The sequence below is a fragment of the Oncorhynchus masou genome, chromosome 30, assembly GCF_036934945.1.
Source record: "Oncorhynchus masou masou isolate Uvic2021 chromosome 30, UVic_Omas_1.1, whole genome shotgun sequence".
Lineage (NCBI taxonomy): Eukaryota > Metazoa > Chordata > Actinopteri > Salmoniformes > Salmonidae > Oncorhynchus > Oncorhynchus masou.
The window spans coordinates 16,413,012-16,436,163 of record NC_088241.1 but is presented as its reverse complement, the minus strand read 5'-3'; the positions used below and the strand labels follow the sequence as shown (position 1 = coordinate 16,436,163).

The following is a 23,152-nucleotide window of genomic DNA, read 5'->3' as shown; positions in this document are numbered from 1 at the left end:
TACAATCAATTAATTCGACGTGATGTCTACACTAGAATAACTGACGACATGAGCATATGTCACATTTTTGATGGCATATAGCCTGAATGTTGTATTGTTCACAGGATGGGCATCTCGGTCAATTTCTCCTCTTTTCGCCCCTCCAGACAACAACATACACCTTTGAGTAGAGGCGCGTCAGTGACACAAGCGCGGTCCAATAATTTGTCTGTCTGGTTACGGACAGAGCGCGTGAGAGCTTGTCGGGGCCCAATCAGCGCTTTTGTATTGCCTGCCAGTGCCGGGGACTGACTGGTTGTGAGTGTTTACTGCAGCGCCCCAGGATCCCAAAGCCAAAACCGAAGCCAGTGGAACCTGCGGGGTGAAGGCGAGTCAGGTGAGACCGAGGATTTTGCCGCGGCCTATCTGAAGTGAAGTTTAACTAAAAACCTCAATGCCCGGATCATGGTTCTAGATGTGATGAGACTCCAGACTTCAGTCCAACTGAAGTATTGGGACAATGTGAGATGAGGAGCGAAATAACGGTTACATAGTAGTTCTATTGGGTTAATAGTGATGCGCTTTGCCGTTATTTTTAGTTCCAAAATGTAGGTAATGAGAGAGGTCTGCCTAAAACAGCGGACACAAACGTTGATAATGTTTTAACGTTCCAAATGTGTTTACATTATAGCAATAAATGATACAGTGAGCGCGGATCATATTGATAGAATACTTTTATTGTTTAATCTCGAGTCCCTTGAGGTTAAACTAGATTGGTTGGGGGGAAAATGCGTCTTCGTGGTGTCGTTATGAACAAAATGTTAATCTGAAACCGATGGTTGTAATTTGATTGTTGAAATATATTTATCAACGTTGCTACGATCGAGTTTGTGAATATGAATGATATTTTTTGCGCGAACTGGAGACAAATGGCATGAAGTGTTGTACATATGTCATACAATAAAATTAATTCAAAATGCATCAGCCATTTACGTAAGTGAAGACGTGTTCACCCTCTCAACTTGTTTCCTAGCCCTATGCAAATGGCCACCATGGTTGGCGATGACAAGTGCTGTTGAAGGAATCAGTGAATGCCTGTAGTGATACGTGGGGCAACCAGATTATCAGAGTTCTTATCAGTTGACTTTAATCAAATTTTGTTCAGCTGGTGTCAACTTCGTTTTTTTCTTTGAGTTTCATGAACATTTCAGTGGCAGGTCAATGTATGACAGGTTAATGTATGTTTCAGTGACAGGTCAATTGATGTATTTTTGAGTCAGAAATGTCACTTGTGAAAACCAATAGATAAGCAGATAATCTATTTTGTGTATGTACGTGTTTTATTATCATTTTGTAACTTTTGTATTTATTCCCACTAGGGTTCGACTTTACCTCTGTTTTTTTGTGACCAACACAGAGGGACAATGTTTCACTAGTCAGTGCCACTTTTTCCAGGAATCCAATAGTAAATCTTTTCCATCCTTGAGAACTACTTGTTCAAACTATCATGGCATTTACTCATGGAGGTCAAACAGAGACCGTACCACCCCTATTCAGTTAAACTGAATTACACAAAGATATAACGAACCGCAACAAACGGATAAAAAGCCCAAATCTTTGATTTATGACAAATTTTGACTGTCACGTTCCTGCTGATTTTTTTCCTAGAAGAACTTGTCTAGTTGACTTTGACTTCTGCAGGTGAGATGAACGTTTGGAGATTCCTCTGCCATACATTTTATTTTTGGAATAGAAATGCAGAAAGGGGGTGGACAGGTGGTTGTCTATGTGCTCTTCTGTCATTCTAGTCTCCATTTGTAGATCTCCTGGCTTCAAATTATACATCTCTTGGGCTCTTTATCTCCAGAAGCAAATTGGACTGAAGTGTGCCTTTAAAGGAGCACAGCCAGGGTTGAACTGAAGTGGGACCCGAACTGGCAACTCTTTAGGGTTCATATACCTCACATCATCATCACAACACAAACCCTGACATGAGTGGTTGACAGACTATGTGTGGGTTAATGTAGGTTAGAAGCAGTGTGGATGGTTTGAAAGGCGTTCACAATACAAACTCCATAGAACTAATCTGAATTTTGCACATCATGCGTTTGTACGCCTGCCCCCCACACACATACCCACCTCTCTCTCTCCCCCGTGTGATGTCACTAAAGGCTTCACATTAAGAGATCATTCCATATCCTGAGGTTATAGACCGGCTCAGACTGGCTAGAGCGTTAGGACAGTGCTTGGCACCACAGGGGAACAGAAAGGAGAGATAATGGGTGACTCTTGTTCTTAAAGGGACAGGGGGCCCAACTCTGTGACCCATGTTATAGGCTAGGCCTTATCTACCTAGATGGGATAGCCCTTATGGCAGATGCAATGCATTTGTGTTTGGGCAATTCCACGGTAACAGAATGATGCTGAGACTGACATGTTTCACTTTAAAATGTATGTCAAACAAAAACCAATGATGGCAAAGCTAAACAAACGATACAACAATTCAGAATGACTACTTAAACAATTTCCACTGAAAATGTTATAAAAACACATGAACAATGCAAATGCAAAATGATGGGTTGTGCTCTTTTGTGCCGTCCTTCTTTTACCGAACTTTGCATCTGCACTGTTCTTCAGCTAAATGCGTTTTTGTAACATTTTCTGTGGAAATTGTTCAAACTCATCCTTGTGCATATAATGTTTTGGTTTGTTTAACTTTGCAATCCTTGGTTTTAGTTTGGCATACATTTTAACCCAATGAGTCCCATCGTCACGTTTTGGACTTTTGACCTCCTTTAAACATCATGTGTTTGACCTACAGACCATCAGGCTCTGAGTGGCGCAGAGGTCTAAGGCATTGCATCTCAGTGCAAAAGGCAACACTACAATCCCTAGTTTGAATCCAGGCTGTATCACATCCGGCTGTGATTGGGAGTCCCATAGGGCGGCACACAATTGGCCCAGCGTTGTCCATGTTTAGCCGGGGTAGGCCGTCATTGTAAATAAGAATTTGTTCTCAACTGACTTGCCAAGTTAAATAAAGGTTAAATTTAAAAAAAAACTAGTATGTATGATTAACAGGGGCTGAGCTGGAGCGGTGTTTGTGAGACAAGGGCGGATCCCGAAGGGGCCCAGGGACGGATCTTTTTATAAAAACGTCAGAATGATTTGTGCTACGAACTACTAAAAGCTATCTATGGAAGGCTGAGACCCTCAGAAACACATGTAGCACGTTTTGCTCTATGACGCTCACAAGCGTAATATGCTGTAATAAGCTCACATAGTTGCAGTCACAAACTCCAAACTCCACACAGTTGTCACTGACGAGCTGCATATTAATTTGTCAGTGAGCAAACAATTTCTGTACTTACAGCATTCAATTTCTATCAGGTTTTTGCTTTGGCTGACCATTTTTTAAATTGACATTGTCAATAAAACTCATGAATGCAACTGTTTGTCAAACTGATTTGAGTTTTACTTGTGCGCAATGGTTGTCCTGAAAATAAAACGGTAGGCCTAAAACACTTAATTGGCTTAATATAATAAACATCCCAACAATTGATGTTGGGGTCTTGGGACTGACAGGGTTAAAGTGAAAAATCTGAGTCTCAGCATCGTTACCTGTGGAATTGCCCGTTTTCATAATATGCATGTACATGTCAGTCCATCTTGGTCCATTTCAAAATCCTCTTAACAAACCTGTCTCGATCAATCATGGTTCGGCTATAAAAAGCCAACTGAAATTTACTCCTAAGGTGCTAACCTGTTGCACCCTCTACAACCACTGTGATTATTATTATTTGATCTTGCTGGTCATCTATGAACATTTGAACATATTGGCCATGTTCTGTTATTATCTCCACCTGGCACAGCCAGAAGATGACTGGCCACCCCTCATAGCCTGGTTCCTTTCTAGGTTTCTTTCTAGGTTCCGGCCTTTCTAGGGAGTTATTCCTAGCCACCGTGCTTCTACATCTGCATTGCTTGCTGTTTGGGGCTTTAGGCTGGATTTCTGTACAGTACTTTGTGACATCAGCTGATGTAAGAAGGGCTTTTGAAATAAATGTGATTGACGTATAATTAGGACAAAGGTATGGATGTCTTTCTAGGAAATGCAGCATCTCCACTGTAAACAGAATACAAAACTCTGACATCTCTGCTTTCTCCTCCTCTTCTTCTTGCTCCCTTTGTCCCTTGCTCCCTCCTTTGCTTAGGCAACCGCAGAAATTAAATTGATTAGTGGTGCGGTCTATAAATAGACAGGCCATAGTTGCCATGGCAACCATGTGATAAGTGTTGTGTGATGAAGAACTGGGCCTCCTAAGTGTTGTTGTAGTGTAGTGGGAGCAGGAGGATGGGTGCGGGTGACAGTGTGTAGGTTCGTTTGTCTGGATTATGTGATCTGACACTAACAGGTGTGATATGATATCACAGTGTAATGTTGGACTGTGTGTTTGTGTGTGTTTTGCATTTGCTTTGTGCTAGATTCATTGTGTGAGTAAATGGATTCATCCAATTGAATAGATTCTGTTTATTTTTAATTTTTTATTCTGACTTTATTGTCAAGGTGACCAGCAACCCCTTGGTTTCCATGGACACTGTTTCCTAACCAGTCTCATGTCAGGAACCCTCGGTACTCTGGGGTTGATCGTGTGATGAAACCCTATTGGTTGTAGACAACAACCCCTGATGCCATCACTGCCATGTCCTCATATATTTTTCCCTTTCTTTTCAGTCAATACAGTTTTCATCAGGCTACATTTATGAGATAGATAAACTTAAGGCCCTGTTAATTATTTGCGTCCTGTCCTAATTTATCTCCTCCCCCCCATAAACACACTGATCTTGAATGGAGTTAGATATGATTGTGTTTGATTCCCTCCTAATGACCACAGTGACCCGGCATGAACCATCCATGTTCTTTATGAACGGATCATTACATGTTATTATAGTAATAATGGTGATTTATAATGATGATAGGATTTTTAGATTAGCCTTATAGTCATTCTAGGGATTCAGTCTGACAGTACATATTCTTTAAATTAAATACAACTTTATTTATCCCCTCGGGGGCAATTATGAAAGTTTATGAAAGTATCACAACACAACAAACATAAAAGTAGCTAGTTTTAATATTACACAGACCAAAGAATAAGTAAAAAATATTGCCTTAGCAGAGGACAGAAAAAGGTATATTTTTAAACCTAATTTCCAGCTATTCTACAAATGTTGCCATGGAGCTGAGATTATTTTTGTTGCTGTTATTAGCTAATCTCCTGCTTAGCTTATTAGCTAATCCTGCTACACATTTTTGCATGTCTGATGCTGTGTTCTTATGCTCAAACATGATAACAAAATGAATGGGGGCCTGATAGTCTAGGATTTATTTTGTTGTATGTTCTCAAAGATTATAGGCTATTCTATAGGTCCATTATCTTTTCTACATACTTTCTATTTGCTTTTAGTCATTTAAGTTGACACAAAGCTTTTTTCCATTCCAAAAATGTATTTCTAAATATGTGCAATGCGCAAAAAATTAAATCACGCGACCCACCTGGTCCTGACCCACTGTTTGGGATCCACTGCTATATGGTATTTTGTTGGAACAAAGATTTTTTTGGTGTTGGTGTTTTTTCAGAATTTAGCTCAGGATTCTCCCACATTAAGTCAGGACATGGATGGGATCATGGCTGATTCCTTTCTTCCATTCGGTTGCACCTTGCTAACATTGTGTTGTCAAAAGTGTGGTGATCATCAGTACTTCATTATTTGCATACAACCTGTGCTCTCTCATTGACAGGTTAGGCTGAGATTGGTGGGTTTCTAAAGCTGCTTCTGCACTGACTTCTGCAGCTTCTGCTAGTACCAAGCAACAATAAGGTTAACGAAGTAAATCACATCTCTGTTTGTAATCTACTCCTCATTCACCACGTACATGCACATACTTGGTCCCTACATAAATGAAAGCCCTTGGGACTATATTGCCAACAGTAAGACATAAGCCCTTATTCGTCACTTCCCTTCCCCCCTCGGGGTCTTGCAAACACAACTATGCAGCATATGTTTACGATAAAACAAAGTTGTATTTTCTCCCCAGTGTTTTTTGAGGGATGGATGGAGGGAAGTGGAGTTAGGACAGGGAAGAGGGAGGGGAGGGGAGTGGAGTTAGGAGAGGGAGGGAGGGGAGTGGAGTTAGGACAGGAAAGGGGGAGGGAGGGGAGTGGAGTTAGGACAAGGAAGGGGGAGGGAGGGGAGTGGAGTTAGGACAGGGTGGGAGGGGAGTGGAGTTAGGACAGGGAAGGGGGAGGGAGGGGAGTGGAGTTAGGACAGGGAAGGGGTAGGGAGGGGAGTGGAGTTAGGACAGGGTAGGGGTAGGGAGGGGAGTGGAGTTAGGACAGGGAAGGGGGATGGAGGGGAGTGTTTATACGGGTGCTTTGTTGGCATCGCACAACTGTAGGAAAATGGAGGAGGGGTGGGGGTTGAGGAAAGGGAACAAAGGAGCCTTATGTTGGCATGGTCTCTGAAATCCCAGTGTGTGTGTGTGTGTCTTCTCACAGGGCTGAGTATGGCTGAAGAATACTGTACATATCTTTATCTGTTACTGTGTCAAAGTCTTCTATTGTGTAGCTCTCTTTTACAGGATATAGGCTACAGTGACTATGATATATATATATATATATATATATACTGTATCATAGCAGTCTGTCCGTTGTTCCTGTATGATTGTTTATTTGGAATGCCAATATGATCATTGTAACAAAGAGAAAGGACAGTAAGACAGATTTGTGTATATCACTGCATCTTTTATCCGAGGGTGCTGGTCCCAGTAGAATGTATTTTTGTCCAACCTCTACATCACTTCAACAGTAGCTTCACTTTGCAGGATAATGATTATGTAGCTTTGGGGAATGTTAGTCTGACTGTCTGTCTGTTTGTCTGTGTCTGTCTGTGTGCTGTTTAAGTATGTCTGTGTGTCTGTGCTTATGCTGATCACCCCCTCTCGTTTACCATCCTTCCATCTTAGCAACCCCTTTTTCTTCTTCCTCTCGCGGTATGGAGGCGTCTGACTTGTGTTGTTTGGCAGTGTGCCCAGAGTGTGGTGTGTGTGCATGTGTGCGTGCATGTGTGCCGATGCGTGTTGGGGTTGGGCGCTGTGGGAGGAGACTGGTGGGAGAGAGAGCTAGATGGTGGTTTGTTGCAGCTGAGGGAAACAGTCATCACATTATATAAGGAGCAATAGGGACAGAGAAGGGGGCGGGGGGGGGGCAAGAGGTGCTGGGTAAAGATGGTCACATGTACACACACAAACACAAAAACACACACCACAAGAAAATTCTGATTGGCTTGTTCGCCACGTTTGGTTTTGCTCACACTTACTCGCTATTCTACCTTCTTCTCATCTCTCTCGCTCTTGCTCTCTCTGTCTCTCTCTCTCTCCACAGTTTTATATGTGGGTTACCACTTCCTTTTTCCTTTTGTAAAGGACGTGGTAACTTCCATGTCTCATGCATGATGACTCTTTGGACCTGGAGAGAGAGAGAGTAGTAAACATATTTTATTTATTTATTAATTGTTACATTGAAAAATCATACTATGTGTTTCCTTATAAATGGGTGTGGTAGTGTGTGTGTGTTAGTGTGTGTACACAAGAGTGCTACCATTTCTACATAGCAAGGCATTATGCTCTAATTATAACCAGTCCACCATCCTAGTCCCCTGACAACCCCCCACCCCCCTCTTCCTGGCCAATCCTCATCCCTCTGCAACTTCTTCAAGCGTATCATTGGTCGAAGTTGCAGGGCAAACTAACTCCCTGTGGCACAACCTACATTGTCTGCCTGTGCATCCTCAACCAACCTTTGTATGACTCAAGTGTGTCAAATACAATCGGATTTGCACACACACACGGTGAACCATTTCAGGGCCTGATAGAGGACATGACATATGAATTAATTGACCGTCTCTATGCGCATGTGTGTGCATGTATAAGTCATCATATGTGCCCATGCATGTTACAGTAAAACACACACACACACACACACACACACACACACACACACACACACACACACACACACACACACACACACACACACACACACACACACACACACACACAGGGTACAGCATACATCCATATAGATACATAAAGCCCTCAAGCATGTTCTGTCTTGGGTACATATCATATTACATACCCCTTCAACTCAGACTGGAGAAGGTTAGGAAGGAAAACATGTGTGTGTGCCTTTTTCTGTACCTGTAACCATGTTAAAGGAAACAAAGTATTTCTCCCATTGTTTTCTGTTGGCTTTGATGGAAATATGAACTTTTAGGATAGAAGTATGAATAGTTATTATTGGAGTTGTAACAGCTGTTACACATGCTTATTTGACTCTTAATTCAATAGGATAGCTGTGTGTGCTGTACTGTGTTAGCCTGCTGCTAGTCTATGGTTATGGGACAGGGGTAATGACAGATAACTGTTAGCGTTGTCTGAGGTGGCAAAACAAACAATATGGTGGGAGAGCAGCAGACCTGTCAGCTATCCTTCACTGTGGCTGCTGCAACATTCTTCCATTGAAAATGAGCAACTTATTATAAGCTGAGTAATTTTGATCAGTCGAAGGGGTCCCACAGGTATGCTGGCCCATGTTGACTCCAATGCTTCCCACAGTTGTGTCAAGTTGGCTGGATGTCCTTTGGGTGGTGGACCATTCTTGATACACATAGGAACTGTTGAGTGTGAAAAACCCAGCAGTGTTGCAGTTCTTGATACACTCAAACCAGTGCGCCTGGCACCTACTACCATAGCCTGTTCAAAGGCACTTACATATTTTGCATTGCCCATTCACCCTCTGAATGGCGCATACATATACAATCCATGTCTCAAGACTTAAAAATCCTTCTTTAACCTGTTTCTTCCCGTTCATCTACACTGATTGAAGTGGATTTAACAGGTGACATCAATAAGGGATCATGGCTTTCATTTCGATTCACCTGGTCAGTCAATGTCATTGAAATAGCAGGTGATCCTAGTGTTTTGTACACTCAAGTGTTTTAATGTATTCAGTTTGTCATGTTAATGGACATATATCCACCCTGGGGTGCATGCTAATCGTCATTAGCATGCTAACCGAAACCCATGCTATGTCAATCAGACTAACAGGCCAGGTCGCTAGCTAGCCTTTTTCGTTTTTTTTTGGATAGTTTTTTTGTATGTTAAACTAGCTGGATAGCTTTATGAATACCATTTACACTTACGAGCTTAGAATTGTGATGCAAAACATTTGCTAAATCTAGTTATCCTTATGTCTGCATTGCCATTGTTGACTTGACTGACAGTAGGTTGAGTTCTTTGTTGCTCGTTTGTTAGCTGACAAATTCCAGTACCAATGTGTCAGTCAACAGGCAACAAAAAGCTATAGGAGATGAGTAAATAAATGGGGAAATGTAGGTTTTATATGCTATTCATGGCCATATTGCTTATAATTGCTCCAGTGTCTCATACCCTACTCCGTTGCCAGCAATATTGTCTCCAAAAATTGCTAGTGTATCATTAGCTCAAGTATGCCCACTGTACGTACAAGTGAAGATATTTTCTTTCTTTGCTTGAGTAGAGGTTTTCATTGTTTGTGTTTGAGTTGCACATTTCAATATATGTCATAATCATATTTGTTTTATCTTAGTGTAACAGTATAGCTTCCGTCCCTCTCCTCGCCCCAACCTGGGCTCGAACCAGGGACCCTCTGCACACATCAACCACAGTCACTCACGAAGCATCATTACCCATCGCTCCACAAAAGCCGCGGCCCTTGCAGAGCAAGTGACGTCACCGACTGAAACACTACTAGCGCGCACCACCGCTAACTAGCTAGCCATTTCACATCGGCCACATTAGGACAAATAATCACGGCTAACTTAAGAGATTTCCTACGTACTCCTCTCCATCCCTTTATCCCTGTCTCTCTCTCTTTCATCCATCCAGTCCAGTATGGAGCGACTGAATGAGGAGGCGGTGCGGCTGAGCCTGCTGAAGCGAGGCCTGGACTCCTCCTCGCCTGCAGGTGGCGCCACGAGCAGTGAGCGAGATGAGCTGCTCTCCAAACGCATCAAGATGGAGGGCCACCAAGCCATGGAGCGCCTCAAGATGCTGGCCTATCTGAAACGCAAGGACCTGGCCGGCCTGGAGGGGGGAGGATTGGGAGGGGTCTCAGGAGGCGGGCCCCTAAGGGGTGAGGTCAAGGGTCATGGGTCTTCAGGGGGAGGGGCTTATGAGGAGAAGACCAATGGGAGCCTCCGTGGTCAGGTTGTGGGATCCCATGGCATGGTGGGAAAGAGCGGGAAGGAGAACATGGGCGAGGAGCCAGTGGATTTCAGCGCCCGGAAAGGGTGAGTGGAGGAGGAGAGAGGGGGAGTACAAGAGGATAGGAGGGGAAATAGAAATCCTTCTTACAATTAAGAATCAGTCAGTCAGAGTTGAAAGTGTGTGTGTGTTCCTCCACAGTGACGCGGACCGGGAGCGACACACACCCTCCCCTGATGTGATCGTCCTGTCAGACAATGAGGCGTCCAGTCCAAGAGGGCCCAGCCAAGGGGAAGAACGCCTGAGGGCAGCGAACCTGGAGATGTTTAAGGTGTGTGTTTGTGTGTGTTACAGCACATATTAGCGCAGTCTTGACAAATGTTGAAGTATGTGCATATTGTCTTTTTGTGTGTATGAGTGTTAGAATAGTGCATAGTTGTATAGAGTTAATACATTCATTTAAAAAAAATACATTGTGGACCACTCGGATAGTTTTGAGACACTGTAGGCAAACAGTACAGATATTAATTTGGTATTAGCTATAATACATTATATCATCTATACATCACTGGTATCAGCTATAACACATAATCTATACACAAAAACCAAGTACAATAGATAAAATGTTTTATAGTTGTATATGTGGGTATGGAGAGGAATGACAGGAGTGGGTACAGTATGTGTGCTCATTTGTTTCTATGTGTGTGGTTCAGGGTAAGACAGGGGAGGAGAGGCAAAAGATGATCAGGGCTCTGAGAGAGGAGCTGAGGCTGGAGGAGGCCAGGCTGGTGCTCCTGAAGAAGCTGAGGCAGAGCCAGATGCAGAAGGAGAACCTGGTGCAGAAGGTCAGTCAGTCACCCACCCAATGCTGTCCCATCCATCCTCTATACTCATCTGCTTCAGTCATTCACTCGCTCATCCCTCTGGCATCAACTGCTCACTCTGTCACACTCTCAGCCACCGCACTCATCCCTCTCTCTCTCATCCACCACACTCAACCCTCTCTTATTCTCTCAGCCACAGCACTCATCACTCTCTCACTCACTCATCCTTTTCTCACTGACTTACTGCTTATGCATTAACACTTTAAACTCGGGAATTGGCCTATACGGATAGGGCCTAAACATAAAAAAAGAAGCATATGCATAACCGTTGTAGCAATTGAAAGGGAACACTTTAGAGATTATGGGGAAACAAACAGTTCCCCTGACACAAGAATCCAAACATTACACTGTTCATTTTATCTGCATTTGACATTTCTTGTACTTTCTGCAGCATTTGTTGATAAAGAAATATGGAAATACTCTGGACACATTCAATAACGCAATGAGAATATCCATGCAACATTTGGGGTAGATGCAGTATAAGACAAAACAATTTCAGGGTCAGAGGTCAGAGGTCAAATTGGTGTCTCCAAGTTGCTACACACCACACCGATGTGTGCACAATTCCTAAGCACCCTTGTATTTTTTGGGTTTGGAACACAGCCCCGCATCCACACCATCACACAATTACTGTTGTTAATGCAATGCAAAAATGGTCCATTACAAATTGCAATCAGGGTTAGGTTTGAATTTGAATGATTTGAATGATTATTATATTGCCAACATGAGTAGCGAAGTTCTACAATCTGATTTTTAGTGTTAGGCTTTCACAAGGCACTTCAGAGCAACAGAATTTTTGGTGTGCATGGAATGGAGCCATGGGTGCATTCGGGTGCTAATTCACGAATCGTTTTCTTCACATTACGCTCGAATATAGGCTCCTTCTGTTCAGAACAACAACCCAGGGTATGACGCCGTAATTGTACATCAAACATAACAATCATTAATGCCAAAGTAACCCAATTGGCGCGAAGGATGGGGGCATCTTCTTGTTGCAGGTGGTGCTCCCGCTTGGAATGTCTGTCAGTTGATTCCCATGTCATGTGTTGCTGCCATGCTATGTTGTCGTCTTAGGTCTCTCTTTATGTAGTGTTGTGGTGTCTCTCTTGTTGTGTGTTTTGTCCTATATTTTTATTTCATCTATTTTTATTTTTAATCCCAGCCCCTTGTCACGACTCTTACCGAAGGTGGCTCCCCTTCCTATTCGGGTGGCGGTCGTGGTCACCGGCCTACTAGCTGCCACTGATCCTTTTTCCCTTCTCTGTTTATTGGTTTCACCTGTTTTGTGTGTAGGCTGATTAGTCGGGCTATGTTAGCCAGTAGGCCCGCCTGCTCTTTGTGCGGGATTGTTTTGTGTTGCTCTGAGCACCTTCGATGTTGACGTGTCTCGTTTGTGGGTTTTTCTCCGGACTGTTTGAGTCCCCGTGTTTGGGGCATTTGTTTTGTGTGCGCCCTGTGTTTCGTGGGGTGGCTTATGTTCGCAGTGTGTGCAATAAATAGCACTACCCTGTACTCTCTGCTTCCTGCGCCCGACTTTGCACCCACTACACCCAGAGCGTTATACCTCCATCCCCGCAGGAGGCCTTTTGCCTTTTGGTAGGCCATCATTGTAAATAAGAATTTGTTCTTAACTGACTTGCTTAGTTAAATAAAGGTTAAACAAAATTTAAATTAAATATACCGCTTTAAAATGCATACCCAGAGCTCTGACGTAATGTATAGTATATTACTATACTGCTATCCAATTAATGCGCATATCAGTGACCAAATCTGCTATATTCACCCAATATAGAGTGAAAAGGGCTTACCTATAAGTTGCTAAGGATAAAAGTGTCAGGTAAATAACCTTATTACATTAGTATTATTCTGTGTTTGACCCCTCTATCACCTCTACCCTCCGTCCCCCTCAGGTCCCTGTTGTCCAGAACACAGCGTCTGCCCTCCAGAGCGGTGCAGTCCACGGTGCTCAGAGCATGAGCAAGATGTCTGGCCGCCCTGGCCACCACACCCCAGAGCCCCAGAACCATCGCACTGCACAGGTGGGCTACAGCATTGCACAGGTGGGCTACAGTACTGGTTCTCTTAGGGTTCCCTTTGTGCCTTGGGTCGGTCACAATGCAAGTTGGGCAGGCGCAAGGAAGCCAAAGTTGGGGGATGGGATTGAACAATGATTTTTAATATTTTGCTTGAGAACCATCTCACAATAAAGCAGTCTCCTGTTTCAATAATAGCACAGTGGTGCCATCTCGTGGTATGAAGAGGCATTACCCTCTTAAATAATCTCTGGTGAATATGAGCAGGAAAATGACATGACACTGAAAACCGACAAAAACTACCATCCATGTCCTATTTATGATATTTTTCTCCTTCTCTTCCTCCTTCTTCTCCTCTTTCCTCCCCCAGGGTCACTCGGTGATCAGGTCAGCCACCAACAGCTCCATGTCTCAGATGATGATGTCACAGAGCAGGGTGATAGCGCCCAACCCTGCCCAGCTGCAGGGCCAGAGGCTGGCACAGCAGAAGCAGGGTGGCATGCGCTCCTCGACTGGCAGCTCTAACAACGCCATTAGCTACCAGCAGGTAAAACTCCAACGTCATCCCTGTTATTGGTCATAATTAATTATCATAGGGCGGCAGGGTAGCCTAGTGGTTAGAGCGTTGGGCTAGTAACCGGAAGGTTGCGAGTTCAAACCCCCGAGCTGACAAGGTACAAATCTGTCGTTCTGCCCCTGAACAGGCAGTTAACCCACTGTTCCTAGGCCGTCATTGAAAATAAGAATTTGTTCTTAACTGACTTGCCTGGTTAAAAATTAAAATAGAGCAGTGGGAAAAAAATTAAATAAGAGTACTGATTATTATAGGGGATAATGCTAACTTTTTTGAGAGATAATTAGAAAATACTATTTTATTGATTAAATTGTATTTATTGGTTCTCTCAAACTAGTAGTTTACCCAAATTACAAAATCACATATTGGGTTCCTTAATCTGTAAGCAGTCTATGGACAGGGTATGTCCATAGAAAAAGTGCTGGGAAAGTTTGAATACCACTGTCATAGAGGTTCAAAATCAGTTGCTTCCACTCAGATGCCAGGTTTTGAGGGTTGTTATATCATTATTAGCAGATAAATGTAGCTGTTGTGCCATCGGACATAAACGTAAAACCACTGTTCTGAATGACGGGAATGGTTCTCTGTGTTTACTTGCAGTCTTCCACCCAGCAGGTGGCAGCTTCTCAGCGCTCTGGCTCCTCCTCCTCCTCTGCCATCTACATGAACCTGACCCAAATGCAGGCAGCCGGAGCCGCGGGAGGAGTCAGCGGGGTGTCGGGGGTGGGGGCGGTCAGCCCCTCAGCCACACACAGCCCAGGGGGGACATCGGTGGGCTCCTCCATGGCAGACACAGCCAGCAGTCAGGCAGCTGCCAAACTTGCCCTGAGGAAGCAGTTGGAGAAAACCCTGCTGGAGATCCCTCCTCCCAAGCCGCCAGCGCCGCTCCTGCACTTCCTGCCGTCAGCGGCCAACAGCGAGTTTATCTACATGGTGGGCCTGGAGGAGGTTGTGCAGAGTGTCATTGACAGTCAGGGTAAGGGAAGGAACTGGAACCCTTTTGCTGATGGCTAGCAGCCATTTGTCCTGCACACAACCATCAAACCAACAATGTTATCAGAAGAGTCTGTTTGGAATTGGGCTATTCCCCCCTCATTGAACTCTTGTGGCTCTCTCTTTAGGTAAACTGCGTTTGCCCTCCTCCATGGAGCCCTTCTCGTGTGCCCAGTGCAAGACGGACTTCACCCCTCACTGGAAGCAGGAGAAGGGTGGGCGCATACTTTGCGAGACCTGTATGTCGTCCAATCAGAAGAAGGCACTGAAGGCCGAGCACACCAATAGGCTGAAGAACGCCTTCGTCAAGGCTCTACAGCAGGAGCAGGTCAGCATTCCATTGGCTCCCCGTTGCTCTGTTCAGGCAACCATTGTTTGTAGGGTGTGTGTGTGTGTGTGTGTGTGTGTGTGTGTGTGTGTGTGTGTGTGTGTGTGTGTGTGTGTGTGTGTGTGTGTGTGTGTGTGTGTGTGTGTGTGTGTGTGTGTGTGTGTGTGTGTGTGTGTAACCATATTTTACTAAATGTGTCACAGGAGATTGAGCAGAGAATCCAGTTGCAAGCTGCTCTTGCCACCAGTTCAGCTCAAACTGTTCCAAGCGTCAGTAAGGCGGAGTCTATGAGCAGACATCACACACACAGACAGGTATGTCACTGTCACCGCTGTTAGTAAGTGCTACCTGCTGCAACAGACACCCTGTCATTTAGCATTGTTCAGCAAAGGTGATGAAAGGTCCAATTGTAACAGCTGCGTAATGGATACTTGATCAATCTTTTTTTAATTGATCAAATATTGACTGAATTATCGCTCGTAAACCACATAAACCTCTGTCTTGTGTAATATTAAACCCCCTATTTATGAGATTTGGTTGTACATTTTCGGGAGCGACTGGCTGAGTTACTTTGTAAACACTTCAATTGAATTAAATCGGAACTTTTTTCAACTTTACAAAAATGTACCACCGTCTTATGCAATGATCACTTTCTCTTCTGTCTTTAATCTCCGTCTAAGGGTGGGCGTTGAAATAGATGTATATCAAAAACCACATATTCCATTGTTGACATTTTGAACTGGACTGGCATGTGTTTGAGTGGTCGTTAAAAAGCAATTGCAAAATCAATTGGGAAGTGTATTTACAAGCAAGGGTTGGAATGTACATTGATTTCACGTGGTCCTCTGTAGCTCAGTTGGTAGAGCATGGTGCTTGCTGTGCCAGAATAGTGTGTTCGATTCCTGGGACCACCCATACTTAAAATGTATGCACGCATGACTGTAAGTTGCTTTGGTTAAAAGTGTCTCCTAATTGGCATATATTATTTTGAAATAAATCCATCCAGCGACGATTATGTGACAAAAACAGGGGTAAAATGGCAGCAAAAAGGGGAGTCCTGAGGTAGGCGGGGAATGTGCATTGATACTTTCAACCATCATCACACTCCCTTTAGTTGTTGAGGATGTCCCGTGCTGACAAATGGACTCCATCTGATGTGTGTATGTGTGTGTGACCTCCAGGCGCCTCAGCCCCAGGTGACCCAGTCACAGGCCTCCCTCCAACGGGGTCTGTCTGGATCGGCCCGGGGCGTCCTCTCCAACTTCGCCCAGGCCTCCCAGCTCTCGGTGGCCAGCAGCCTGCTGGGCATGACTGGAAAGCGCAGTGGACAGCTGGGCACTAGTGGGCACAGCCGGGCACAGCAGCAGCAGCAGCAGCATCACGACAACCGCCGCCAGCTCTACAGCATCCCTGGTGAGTAAACAGACCAGGGGCTGGGCTGAGGATGGGACTGAGATCAGACAAAGAACTTTATAGACCAGGGGCTGAGGATGGGACTGAGATCAGCCAAATAACTTTATAGATCAGGGGCTGGGCTGAGGATGGGACTGAGATCAGCTAAAAACTTTATAAACCAGGGGTTGGGCTGGGGATGGGACTGAGATCAGCTAAAAACTTTATAAACCAGGGGCTGGGCTAAGGATGGGACTGAGATCAGCCAAATAACTTTATAGACCAGGGGCTGGGCTGAGGATGGGACTGAGATCAGCCAAATAACTTTATAGACCAGGGGCTGGGCTGAGGATGGGACTGAGATCAGCTAAAAACTTTATAAACCAGGGGTTGGGCTGGGGATGGGACTGAGATCAGCTAAATAACTTTATAAACCAGTGGTTGGGCTGGGGATGGGACTGAGATCAGCTAAAAACTTTAGAAACCAGTGGTTGGGCTGGGGATGGGACTGAGATCAGCTAAAAACTTTATAAACCAGGGGTTGGGCTGGGGATGGGACTGAGATCAGCCAAATAACTTTATAAACCAGTGGTTGGGCTGGGGATGGGACTGAGATCAGCTAAATAACTTTATAAACCAGTGGTTGGGCTGGGGATGGGACTGAGATCAGCTAAAAACTTTATAAACCAGTGCTTGGGCTGGGGATGGGACTGAGATCAGCTAAAAACTTTATAAACCAGTGGTTGGGCTGGGGATGGGACTGAGATCAGCTAAATAACTTTATAAACCAGTGGTTGGGCTGGGGATGGGACTGAGATCAGCCAAATAACTTTATAAACCAGGGGCTGGGGATGGGACTGAGATCAGCTAAAAACTTTATAAACCAGGGGTTGGGCTGGGGATGGGACTGAGATCAGCCAAATAACTTTATAAACCAGTGGTTGGGCTGGGGATGGGACTGAGATCAGCTAAAAACTTTATAAACCAGGGGTTGGGCTGGGGATGGGACTGAGATCAGCCAAATAACTTTATAGACCAGAGGATGGGGCTGAGGATGGGACTGAGATCAGCCAAATAACTTTATAAACCAGGGGTTGGGCTGGGGATGGGACTGAGATCAGCTAAAAACTTTATAAACCAGGGGATGGGCTGGGGATGGGACTGAGATCAGCCAAATAACTTTATAGACCAGGGGATGGGGCTGAGGCAGGCCTTTCTGACAGTCTCACACTGCCTCCCTCCCTCTTCCTCACTCTCCAGGGGTGAACATTGCCTACTTGAACCCAGGCAATGTGGTCGGCCACAAGGGGTCCAGCCTGGCTGACCGCCAGAGGGAATACCTGCTGGACATGATCCCGCCTCGCTCCATATCCCAGTCCATCAGCGGACAGAAATGAACCTCACCCCGCCCCGACGCAATACCACAACCCTTCCCCACACCACACCTCAACCCTCATCGCATGCAGTGCCTGTTAGTGTGCCTACCAAACTAACCTGTATGAAGAACACAATCAACGAGTCAAAAGAGGCCACCAAACTCTGAAATGACTTTTAATTTGAACGTGATGCAACCCCCTTTTAATTCCTCTTGTTATTACTATCGTCATTAGTGCTATGGATGTTGTTACTACATTGCCGCTACCAGTTATGAGCGTGCCCATCTTTGTGGAGAACCCCTGTCTTTATATGCTTGTGGCAGTGTCCCGAGTGTGGGGTGTCTTTTGTTTTGGATTTATGTGCTTGTTTTTGAAGCAATATTTTGTCTCGCTTGAGCTTTCCTTACCAAACTCAAGTCTTTGTTATGTCTGGAATTACCAAGCTATCTTTTTGAGAACTGCAGCACTCTGAAATCCCTGCTCTTTCTCTGATTTCTGAATTCAACCATCACCCTGTTTTTCCACATTTGGTTGTGAATATTGGAAGACAAATTCTACCAGACCGGCCAAACCTTTGTTTTAAAAAGGTGATTGTGATGGTTTAACTTTGACCTGATACTCTCAAGCCTTTGAGCTTGAGCTTTCTTCAAAGATTTGTGGGGAGAAAAGAGGGTGATTGAGACCCTGGAGTTGTCTGAAACAATGCTTTTCGAACGGATTGTTGAAACAAGGATGGATACATATCCCACAAAGAGAGACAGCCCAATGCACCATCTGGACTTGGATTGGATGCACCGCTGAAAAAATACTACTCCCATTGGATATGAAGGCACGGAAACTGAACCTATAGCAGAGTTGCCCTGTATCCTTTCACCTCTTCATCTGAGGCAGCCTGGGGGCTGTAACATTTAACATTTAAGTCATTTGGCAGACGCTCTTATCCAGAGCGACTTACAAATTCAGAAGTGATGGAATTGAGGAGTTAGTATCCTAAAGCATATATAATTGATGGGGTATTGATTGGAGAGATCATTTAGAGGGATTTGATTGGATGAGAGCTCATGTGAACATACTGAGAGATCAGGTGAATACGGTTTTTATTTAATTGGATACAGGTATTGGATTTGGTGGGAGGGATCATCCTTAGACTCAAAATCTAAGGCGTTTCCCATAGGACCATGGCGTGTACTTATTTAGGAGTGGGAAGGGGGGGGAGAGGCACAGGGGTTCCCTCTCTCCCCTGTTTTCATCTCTTAGCTAATAGGATTTGCTATTGTTCACTCTACCCTGTCATTCAATGTTCTGGATTCCGTTTAGATACTATTTGAACTTTCTTATGTCAACATTATCCCCATGGTGTCTGGGAGGCATTTGAAAACGGTCAGGGAGAGTGGCTAGCTAGCTATTAGCTTTAAACCTGCTCTAAGCTATTTAGATGTTTTGTGTCTTCTGAAGTGTTTGCGTATCTGAAAGGTACTTTGAACAGGAGACAATAAATAAATACAGAATGACAAATGCAACTTGAATATCTACATAAATCAAACAGTTCTATAGAAAGAGATATTTACAGGATATACAGTACCAGTCAAAAGTTTGGACATACCTACTCATTCAAGGGTTTTTCTTTATTTTTACTATTTTATTGTAAAAATAAAGAAAAATACTATGAAATAACACAATGGAACCATGTAGTAACCAAAAAAAGTGTTAAACAAATCAAAATATATTTGAGATTCTTCAAAGTAGCCACTCTTTGTCTTGATGACAGCTTTGCACATTCTGAGCATTCTCTCAACCAGCTTCACCTGAAATACTTTTCCAGCAGTCTTGAAAGAGTTCCCACATATGCTGAGCACTCGTTGGCTGCTTTTCCTTCAATCTGCAGTCCAACTCATCCCAAACCATCTCAATTGGGTTTAGCTCGGGTGATTGTGGAGGCCAGGTCATCTGATGCAGTACTCCATCACTCTCTTTCTTGGTCAAATAGCCCATACACAGCCTGTAGATGTGTTTTGGGTCATTGTCCTGTTGAAAAACAAACGAGTCCCACTAAGCGCAAACCAGATGGGATGGTGTATCGCTGTACAATGCTGTGGGAGCCATGCTGGTTAAGTGTGCCTTGAATTCTAAATAAATCACTGACAGTGTCACCAGCAAAGCAAACCCATACCATCACACCACCTCCTCCGTGCTTCATGGTGGGAACCACACATGCAGAGATCATCTGTCCACCTACTCTGTGTCTCACAAAGACATGGTGGTTGGAACCAAAAATCTTAAATTTGGACACATCAGATCAGTCTCCTCTGAACAGTTGATGTTGAGATGTGTCTGTGAAGTATTTATTTGGTATGCAATCTGAGGCTGGTAACTGTAATGAATTTATCCTCTGCAGCAGAGGTAACTCTGGGTCTTCCTTTCCTGTTTTGGTCCTCATGAGAGCCAATTTCATCATATTGCTCGACGGTTTTTGTGACTGCACTTGAAGAAACTTTTTAAAGGTTCTTGAAATGTTCTGGATTGACTGACCTTCATGTCTTAAAGTAATGATAGACTGCCGTGTCTCTTTGCTTATTTGAGCTGTTCTTGCCATAATATGGACTTGGTCTTTTACCAAATAGGGCTATCTTCAGTATACCAACCCTACCTTGTCACAACACAACGGATTAGCTCAAACGCGTTAAGAAGGAAATAAATTAACTTTTAACAAGGCACACCTGTTAATTGAAATGCATTCCAGGTGACTAACTCATGAAGCTGGTTGAGAGAATGCCAAGCGTGTGCAAAGCTGTCATCAAGGCGAAGGGTGACTACTTTGATTAATCTCAAATCTAAAATATATTTGGATTTGTTTAACACTGGTTACTACATGATTTCACATGTTATTTCATAGTTTTCATGTCTTCACTATTATTATACAATGTAGAAAATAGTAAAATCAAAGAAAAACCCTGGAATGAGTAGGTGTGTCCAAACTTTTGACTGGTACTGTACATGATGGGTTATGGCAATGCACAGGACTGTACATGCAGAGCACTTAGGTACAGAGAGTAGGGATATTGTTTCTGTCCACCAGGAATCCAGGGTGAATTGATTGATTATTATTGAATTGATTATTGTTCCATCTCATGATAATTGTGGCTCTATTTCAGCAATGCCTGATGTTGAATTATTTCAGGATAAAATTTGGAAGTAACAAATACTAGTGCATCCATTTTAAAGCAGCAGGAAATAGTTATTCCACTTTAATTTTCTTCTTGCAAGCAGGAGTTGCCTGGTTATTGCCTCTTATACCCTGCCGTTTTAAAACATAACATTAAACATATTGCCAGAGAGCAGTGGATTACTCCTTGCCCTTTTTGATAAACTTCAAAAACAGGTGCAATATTTTGAGACACAGGAAAGACAAAGTTCATTCAAGTATTTGTGCTGAATGTTACTATTCTATCCATGTAGTATCCCAACTAGTTAGGTAGCCTTACTCCCATATACAGTAGTATAAGCACCATTTTTGTTGCACCCAGATGGAACAGATGTTGTATTGGCCGTGTTCAGTAAGCACCAAACTGAAGCAAATATTTTAAACAGAGGTAGTACTACCTGCACTTGTCCTATAGGGGCGTTCATTTCTGTTGTCCGTCTGAAAACCTTTCCTAGTGTTTGTGCCGAATGAACACGACCCAGGGTTTGCCGTAGTCCAATAACACAGAACACCCCACAGCTAGATCACTGTTTGGGATGGACAACAGTGACCCATGGGTGATTTTCAGCCTCACTGTTTTTTGATAGTTATCTTTGTCCTCTTTGTTGTATGTATGCGTTATGGAATTACTTCATCATCAATATTTCTCTTTCTCAAACTATGCCAGATGCACCATTTTAACATTTTTGTTTTAAAGAAAGTAAAGAAAAAAAACACAGGAAAAATAGCATTTTCAGATGTCATTTTTGTAAGGTTTCAAACATTTAAAAAACTACATTTTGCTGACCTGTCTATTCAATTTAATTTCGAACAATTTTTTACAAACAAATGGGGAAAAAGAAAAATCAAGAAATATAATTAACTTAAGAAATTGTCAGGTAATATTATCTTGAACGGCTGTAGTTATAATAATGATGTATTTATTGTACATATGCGTTCCTCCTTTGTGGAATAAGACACATTGAATTCAAGGTGGGTATGCATTGTATAGAAAAACTAACAAAAAGCCATGGATATTGTGAAGCTTGTCATTTTGTTTATTGATCACTATATATTCCTGTGCCACAAATGTGCAAAAATGTGTGGGGTTTTTCTATTTACTATCAAAAGCATTCTCAACTTTCTATATCTTGTCTTCTAGTAGCTAGAGGCAGTAGGATCATCTTTTATGGAGAGTTGTTTGATCTATCCCAGGACCACTTTGTCTATACATTGTATGAAGTGCTCCGCTGTTATTACATGCTTTATTTTCAGCAGCATTGATGTTCAGTTAGAGATTAGTTCATATTATTATCATTATCGTACACTTTTAAAAATTTCTCCTCGTAAAAATGATTGCAAGGCTTGGCGTAGATCAGACAACTGGAATGGGACATTTTATCTTCTTTTTCTCCTAGTATATATTTTCCAGGGAAAGGCAGTGCATGGTCCACATATAAGTAAGAAGAGACTCATGAGATGAACTACCCGCTGTGTGTTTAAAATACAGTCCTAATGGATAAGCTATGTGCTAACCTAGCCATGGTCATGAAGCGAGTCTTCAAATACCCCTTTTAAAAGATGAAGGAGTACTAGATGTTGTGTCAAACAGAGCATGGAATACTCTCAACAACACAACGCAATACTGTCACAATATGACTCCAATGGCTTGCATCATATTCTGTCAATAAAGTTTAAGCGATGTTTTCAACTATTTGATGTGGTCAAATGATGATGATATGGTCTATGATATGTGGACCTTTTATTATGTAATGGAAACATAAAACATCTGAAAGAATACACTCGATATTTGAATAAATAAATGGATTCAAGTGTTTTGTGCTGTGGTCGTGTGTGACACAGACACACCTCCCCTTGCCTGTGTGTCGGGGTCATTATGGTTCTGACTAAAAGAAGTACATCTACGACCAGAAGAGACTTTTGTAGCAGGTTAGAAGAATTTACGCGGCAGGTTAGGAGACTTAAGGTTAGGAAAAGGGTTAGGGTTTTGCTCTCCTAACCTGCTATTAAAAGTCACTACGGGTGGTAGCTGTACTCCTTATAGTCACATCTGGTCATTATGGTCAACATGATCTACATCACCTGTCT

At 43.3% G+C, this 23,152-nt stretch overlaps 2 protein-coding genes across 6 annotated transcripts in view; one reads left to right on the top strand and one right to left on the bottom strand.

Annotated features, from left to right (window-relative positions):
- Window positions 1-23,152, bottom strand: part of LOC135522174 (thioredoxin-interacting protein-like) — a 328,799-nt gene that overhangs the window by 236,159 nt on the left and 69,488 nt on the right. The gene's annotated exons all lie outside the window — the stretch shown is intronic.
- Window positions 236-22,757, top strand: LOC135522167 (transcriptional repressor p66-beta-like). Of its 5 annotated transcripts, none has more exons than XM_064948190.1 (11): window positions 236-376; window positions 9,965-10,368; window positions 10,484-10,613; window positions 10,996-11,127; window positions 13,077-13,205; window positions 13,570-13,746; window positions 14,386-14,749; window positions 14,895-15,094; window positions 15,298-15,408; window positions 16,276-16,507; window positions 17,747-22,757. In XM_064948190.1, the coding sequence occupies exons 2-11, from the start codon at window positions 9,971-9,973 to the stop codon at window positions 17,881-17,883; spliced, it is 2,010 nt and encodes a 669-aa protein (XP_064804262.1). In that variant the 5' UTR covers window positions 236-376; window positions 9,965-9,970; the 3' UTR covers window positions 17,884-22,757. The 5 variants fall into 5 exon arrangements, with proteins under 5 accessions (XP_064804262.1, XP_064804261.1, XP_064804260.1 ...); XM_064948189.1 differs by having other exon boundaries at window positions 14,374-14,749; XM_064948188.1 differs by having other exon boundaries at window positions 13,077-13,226; window positions 14,389-14,749.

What these genes read in the sequence shown, in the direction of transcription:
- LOC135522167 (XM_064948185.1), top strand. Translation starts at nt 9,971, where the DNA reads ATGGAGCGACTGAATGAGGAGGCGGTGCGGCTGAGCCTGCTGAAGCGA. An exon ending in GATTTCAGCGCCCGGAAAGG is followed by an intron (nt 10,369 to 10,483) that starts GTGAGTGGAGGA and finishes GTTCCTCCACAG; the next exon opens with TGACGCGGACCGGGAGCGAC. An exon ending in ACGCCATTAGCTACCAGCAG is followed by an intron (nt 13,747 to 14,373) that starts GTAAAACTCCAA and finishes GTTTACTTGCAG; the next exon opens with TCTTCCACCCAGCAGGTGGC.